The following is a 6,789-nucleotide window of genomic DNA, read 5'->3' as shown; positions in this document are numbered from 1 at the left end:
ACAAAGGATCTGCTTAAATAGAGGGATGATCCTTTTTAAGACTACTCTTAAACTCCTCCTAATGTGACGGAAGCTCTACATGAGAAAGTTGTAACTTTATCGCCATCTTTGCCATAGTATCTGCCACCGTGTTTGCATCTCTCATAATCAAACGAAAGTCAACACGCCAATTTCAATGCATGATATCTCTTATTTTGAGCACCAATGGATCAATAAACCCAAAACCATCTTGGTGATTAGTAACAAGATTAAATACTTCCACACAATCCGTCTCACAAATAACATCTCGTTGACCCACATCACAAGCTAAGAGATATCATTTCCAAATAGCAAACAATTTTCCTTGAAGAATACTATTACTCTCAATCATTCCCAAACACTCCATTTGCCAATTCCCATTACAATCTCTAATAACACAAGCAAAACCAACACTATCACCCAAACCAAGATAACTAGCATCACAATTAATCTTGAAAGTACCAATGGATGGGGGATTCCAAAAACCATTTAGAGTAGAGGGAAGGGACATACGTTGTAATTCAAAAATATTCCTAAGCTTCTTTTCTGAAGTTAATGCAAGACAAATCACTTTTTTCAGAGGCCAAGTTTCATGAGGATTAAAGATGTCATTATTCGTTGCTCGCCATCAGGACCCGGAGCTTTAAAGGAGTTCATGTGAAAAACAGTTGTTCTAACTTCCTCCATAGTAAATGGTGCCGTAAGATTATTGCAAGCTTCCTCATTCAGAGAAGGAAGAGGCACATCACCAAGGCAACCCAAATCAACATCATCCAAATGACAGAATAAGCTTTTATAGAAAGACTCTGCTTCTTGACTCAGAACCTTTGGATCAGTTTTTCACACTCCATCCATGAGAAAAAGGCCATGAATTTCGTTATGCTTCATTCGCACAAGAGTTTGAATATGAAAGAATCTTGTATTACTATCCCCGAACCTTACCCACTACTCTCTGGACTTTTGGAACCATAGGAGCTCTTCTTGCACTAGAGTATTATTATAATCATCAAGCAACTGTTGCTCTTTCTGACGCAAATAAATGCTATCCACCATTTCCAAATACTTTTGTAAATAATTAATCTGCTGCTCTAATTCACATTTTTTAACAAAAATGTTACTAAATACCTTCGAGTTAAACTCTAGTGAATTCTTCTGTACTTCCAAAAGCTTGCCATGAATCCCTTTATTACCAGACCACCATGACTGATTCACAATATCCCTATACCCCGGATGAGTAGCCCAAGCAGCAACAAAATGGAGAGGTCGATTCTCTTTAGGCTGAGGATGACCTTTACAACGCACCAGAATAGGACAATGATAAGACTTAAGCCTATTTAAAACTTCTGTATAAGCCTTTGGAAAGATAGATAACCAACTACTATTTATACAGACTCGGTCAAGCTTTTTTTTCCACGTCAACATAATTTTTCACCCTCCTATACTAAGAAAACCGCCTCCCATAGTCTTCAGATCAAACAAACCACTATCTCCTAATGAAGTAGCAAACATGTCTGCTCTTTGATGAGAAAATTGACAGCCCTTAGATTCATGAGAAAATTTAACTTCATTAAAATCACCAAGAACAATCCAAGGTTCTTGAAATACCATGAATTGTGCAATAAGATAATCCCAAAGAAGAACCCTTTTATTAAATTGAGGACTACCATAAATATCACTACACCTCCAAACTAAATTATCAGATTGAACCTCAACAGTAACACCCTGATCAAAAGTATCAATGAACTTACAATAAACACCCTTCATAGAGGATAAAAACCAAATACCCCCTTATGCCCCTCTGCTTCTACTATACCAACAGAGTGATACCCCAACCTTTCCCAAAACAATTTTAAATGCTGAAAAGGGGAGTGAGTTTCAATCACAATAAAAAAAATATGTCTAAATTTCCTAACAAGTTCCTTACAATGCACCTGGGCTAACTTATTAGAAGCACCTCTAATATTCCAAAGAATCATATTTAAACTATCCATAAATAATAGGGACAGAATAAATAAGAACATAAACTCTAAATAGAATCACCAACCTCAATAGATGGTTTATCCTGCAGTACTGGCACACTTTGATCCTCAATAATATAATTGCAACCTTCGGACCCTTTAATGTTGCACCTGCCATGCTTCCATCTACTAAGGTTTCCTCCGTTGCGCCACCATTTTTATCAACTGGCGAGTTCTACAGGGAGGAAGGCCGCGGATGCTTCTGTAGAAAACTTTCACGATGTGCAGGAGTTCTACGCGATGGAGATGGTGCAATTTCATGTTTTTCTCGCTTCCCCATCCTAATGCCAATTGATTTGCCTCCATCACCATGCAAATTGGGTCTTGGAATCCTTCTCGAACCATACTTGTGCAGCTTTCCATCTTGGTCCTTCAAACCTGATGGCTGACCCATTGTGAATTTTTTCTTACGCAGTACTTATTTCCAACCCTCTTCATCATTCATGCATGCCTAATTAACATGACCATCAAGTACGTGAGGAGCCAATGATTTCGTAACCGCATCCTTTCCTTTAACAACTCCTAATTTCTCACCCAAATTATGAGAATTCTCACCCAAATCGCGAGCTTCCAATTCAGCCTCTTTTTGAATCTCATGAATGTTGTGTGGCACTAGTGTCAGGGCTTCATTATTTTTTCCATCATCACCAAAAGAATCACCGTTTCCTTCCAAGGACTCCTTCTCCCTGCACAATGATTTATCATGCCCATACCGTGCACAAGTAGAACAAATCAGATGTAAACTCTCGTATTCCACTTCATGAGTCATACCATCCACTATAATATGTTTGATTACAGGCAATTCAAGATTAATTTGAACACAAGTTCAGGCATATATTTTCCTCTTAGTGGCCAAGTCCACTTTCACCGGAACCTCTATTGCAGAAGCAATTCGCAACATTGCTTGTTCCTGGTAACACCAGATTGGAAGTCCTGAGACTCGAATCCATACTAGCGTTGATCCGAAGGGTTTTTCGTATAGCTTAAAATCCACGTTCCATAGCTTTACTGCAACATAGTGACCGTCTATTAAACACAGACCACCAAGAATGACTTTCTCACGATCCGCAGCCATATCAAATTTAACCAAAAAATACCCAAACCCCACATCCAACAAATCAAACCTCCTTTGATGCGCCGTACTATCTGAAGCTTATGCATAAGAGCCGTGTAGCCATAATGCTTATCCAGCACCTTAATCACGATGGCTTCCTTATAAGGTTCATCCTTATAAGGTTCAATTAGACAGCTCTTTGCCTCCTTAGTAAAACTAACGCTTGGTGTTCGATAATCACCATGCTTACCTGTCACTGTCGCGATACCATCTCCAGATAAAGGCCCTACTAATGCAAAGGCCTAAAACTTTTCTACACCAATGACTTTATCTCTAAAAGAGACCTTAAAAGAATTTTCTAAACCCTCTCAAAGAAGAACCCTCCTTAACACCGGATACATACCTCCCACGCTCTCTCTCTTATCTCTTCCAATGGCATGGCCATCTTCCTCACCGTGTTTCACCTTCAACCGCTCATCCCGCCTCTCTCATTCTCTCATTCTCTTTGAGTACGGAGTGGATTTGTGGGGTGAATGAGAGTAAAAATAGAATTAGGTTAAATTTTAATTATGATTATTAAAACTCTATTGTTTAAAATTAATTAAATATTTTTTTTCTAAAATTTGATTTTTAAAATTAATCAACCATTTTTTTAATCTGTTTTTTACCTTAAAAATATAAACGTTGTTTTCTGTACTTTTTCTATTATTTTATGCTAAAGTCATATAATTTGATTAGCAATAAAACAAATTTTAATTAACATCTAATTAAGTTCATCAATTAAGAAGTAATATTTTATTTATCACTTGCTTTATTAATTTATAAAATACTATTTCAAACAAGCATATTTGTGATGAAAACACACATCCAATTCTTAACAAAACTACTGTTACTGTATGGCTTTGGCCAATTGTTTTTGAGAATGCCCCCTATAGATGCTTGTATGGTGTATGTATTAAAAATATAACCATTAAATAATTGTTAAGGCTTAATGTTGCATTAGCTTGCTTGAAAAACGCGCATATCCTGGTCGGCGAACTTTCTAGAGTATCTCAAAACCCAAGACTTAAAGTAGAACAACGGTCGCAAAAAGGGAACGTTTTTTTTATAACTGAATAAAATAAATTAATTATTTACCGAACTATGTATATTTAAATATTTATATTTCTTTTTTATTATTTATCTTAGTAATAATAACTAGATATTAATACATATATTTTAATTTATTGTTACTGTTAACAAGATAAGATTACATCTGGAGTATGATTTATATCAATTTAAAAGATAAAATTTATATAGTTTGTGATATCAATTTAATATTTATTTTTTAATCTAATCTAATTTTATTTCAAAAGATTGCAATGTATATTGTATTAATTTTTTAATTTATTTTGAATTTAATTTGACTGAAAACATTGTGATTTGGATCAAAATTTAAAAAAATTAATAAGATATTAACTAAAAAGTGCGAGTTCGAGTCTTCTATTTTTGGTAAAAAAAAAATACAATCTTTAATTGAATTCTATTATTAAAGATTAAAGATATTGCGTTTGCTTACCGTATAACCGCCTTCTCCTTATTCCTATAAATAAGATTAGACCCACCTTTCATCAAACAAAACCAAAAAGGCTCACTAGTCTCTCTTCTAATTATTCTTAGTTACAAAAACCCTAATTAAGCTGATTTTGAATTTTGAATATCAACGACCAGCCATGAGCGTAGAAATCATAGACGGCACCACCATCACCAGCTTCGTGGAAGACGAAGAGGCTTTCTCCGCATCAGTGAGCGACCTCTTCGCTGAACTGGACGCAGACAAAGACGGCCTCCTGTCTTACACGGAGATGATGAAGGAGCTCCAGAGGCTGAGGGTGATGGAGACGCACTTCGGCGTGGACGTGAAGCGCGATCCCGAGGAGGTGGCGCGTGTGTACGAGTCGCTGTTCGTGCAGTTTGACCACGACATGAATGGGAGGGTAGATAAGAATGAGTTCAAGAAGGAAACAAAGAAGATGCTTCTGGCCATGGCGAATGGGCTTGGATCATTGCCGGTTCAGATGGCACTTGAACATGATAGTCTCCTCTTGAAGGCTGTCAAACGTGAATATTCCTGTGCTGCTGCTTCTGCTAATAATAATCTTCTTGCTAATGCTGCTTAGTTTAATTAATTAAAACACTTGTTTTTATTGTTATTCTTCATTATTAATTTAGCTTAGTGTCTTGTTCTTCTATTAGGTGTTTTTGTGAACTGTGATTTCATTATTATTCTTGTTCAATTTTCGTGCTTCTAATAGTGCACGTGACTACTCCTATAATGTTACAAACATACATACATAATTATATTTATTTGAATTTATTTATGGTTAAATCGTCTTATATTTTTTTTATTTTTGGTTTTTTTATGGTATTTTTAGTTTGAGGTATGTACAAGACCAATTTAAACTTCTAACACTTAGCTTAAATGGATTAATAATTTAACTATTAAACCAATCTAACTTAGATTAAATACAAATACGGTGGCAGACATTATGGTAAAAATGTCAATAGAGTTACAATTATTTTTTTACGTGGAGCTTTTCTCACTTTGGAAGAAGTTTAAGAATAGTCTTAAATCAAACTGTCCTTCTATTTAAGCAAGTTCTTTTGTTTTATATTTTATTTTTCTTTATTTAGTTTATTTAAGTCACCAAAAATCGACTTATCTTTTTTTTTGGTTTTCTATGTAAAAATAATATTTTATAACCATATTTTTTTTAAATTTAGTATAACACTATCATCGTCGTTATATAATAAACGTGTTAAATATGTTGTTTTATCTTTATTTAAAGTAAAATATAAATAGAAGAGTTTGAAGTTTATAATATTCTTAAACCATAAGGAGGGAGACATGAAAAAAATAAGAACATATATAACTGTAATAATAGCATGTTAATTTTACACTAAATTTTGTATAAAAGGCTAATAAAAATTTATCGATCGATAACCTAGTATCTTACTAACTTCATTAGAAAAGCAATCGGCATAGGATGTTGTGCTCCTTGTTACACATTTCATTTCAAATCTGAAAAAAGAGTTATAGATAAATTAGTAATATCTATAGTAAATATTTGTACAAAAGTATAAATCATAACATGCTATTAAAATAAAAATAATATTATTCTTATCTAAATATTATTAAAAACCTCTTTGAACACGACATTTGTTGTTGATGACTTTGGATTGCCGTCTTCGTCTAGAATTAAAACTCTGAGGCCACTGCGACTCTTAACTCTTGACAAAGCAACATAAAGTTGTCCATGGGTGAACACTGATTTTGGCAAATAAAGCCCTACATGTGATAATGATTGACCCTGACTCTTGTTAATGGTCATTGCAAAGCATACTGTCAATGGAAATTGTCTCCGTTGGAACTTAAATGGCAATCCTGAATCTGAAGGGATCAAGTTCATTCTTGGAATGTACACTTTATCTCCAATATTTCTATCGGTCACTACTGTCGCTCCAATTACATTGCTGCCAAGTTCGTTAACTATTAATCTTGTCCCGTTGCATAAACCTGAAGTCTGGTCTATGTTTCGCAGTAGCATTACAGCGACTCCTGGCTTCAAAGTCAACTTGTGATTGGGTACTCCCGAACATTTGATGTCATTTAGGAACTCTGGTGTGAACCACTCTTGTTGTACATCTTCATTCTCATCA

The 6,789-nt window shown here is 34.8% G+C and overlaps 1 protein-coding gene across 1 annotated transcript; it reads left to right on the top strand.

Annotated features, from left to right (window-relative positions):
- Positions 1-4,723: 4,723 nt before the first annotated feature.
- On the top strand, positions 4,724-5,409 carry LOC107496852 (uncharacterized). Its single transcript, XM_016118178.3, has one exon. It carries the CDS (start codon positions 4,803-4,805, stop codon positions 5,247-5,249), a length of 447 nt encoding a protein of 148 aa, XP_015973664.1. The 5' UTR covers positions 4,724-4,802; the 3' UTR covers positions 5,250-5,409.
- The last annotated feature ends 1,380 nt before the right edge of the window (positions 5,410-6,789 follow it).

Source organism: Arachis duranensis, chromosome 7, assembly GCF_000817695.3.
Source record: "Arachis duranensis cultivar V14167 chromosome 7, aradu.V14167.gnm2.J7QH, whole genome shotgun sequence".
In the NCBI taxonomy this organism is placed as follows: Eukaryota; Viridiplantae; Streptophyta; class Magnoliopsida; order Fabales; family Fabaceae; genus Arachis; species Arachis duranensis.
This window is presented reverse-complemented; position numbering and strand designations above follow the sequence as displayed.

Bases quoted from the DNA above. Each gene is read 5' to 3' on its own strand.
- LOC107496852 (XM_016118178.3), top strand. From the start codon at position 4,803: ATGAGCGTAGAAATCATAGACGGCACCACCATCACCAGCTTCGTGGAA.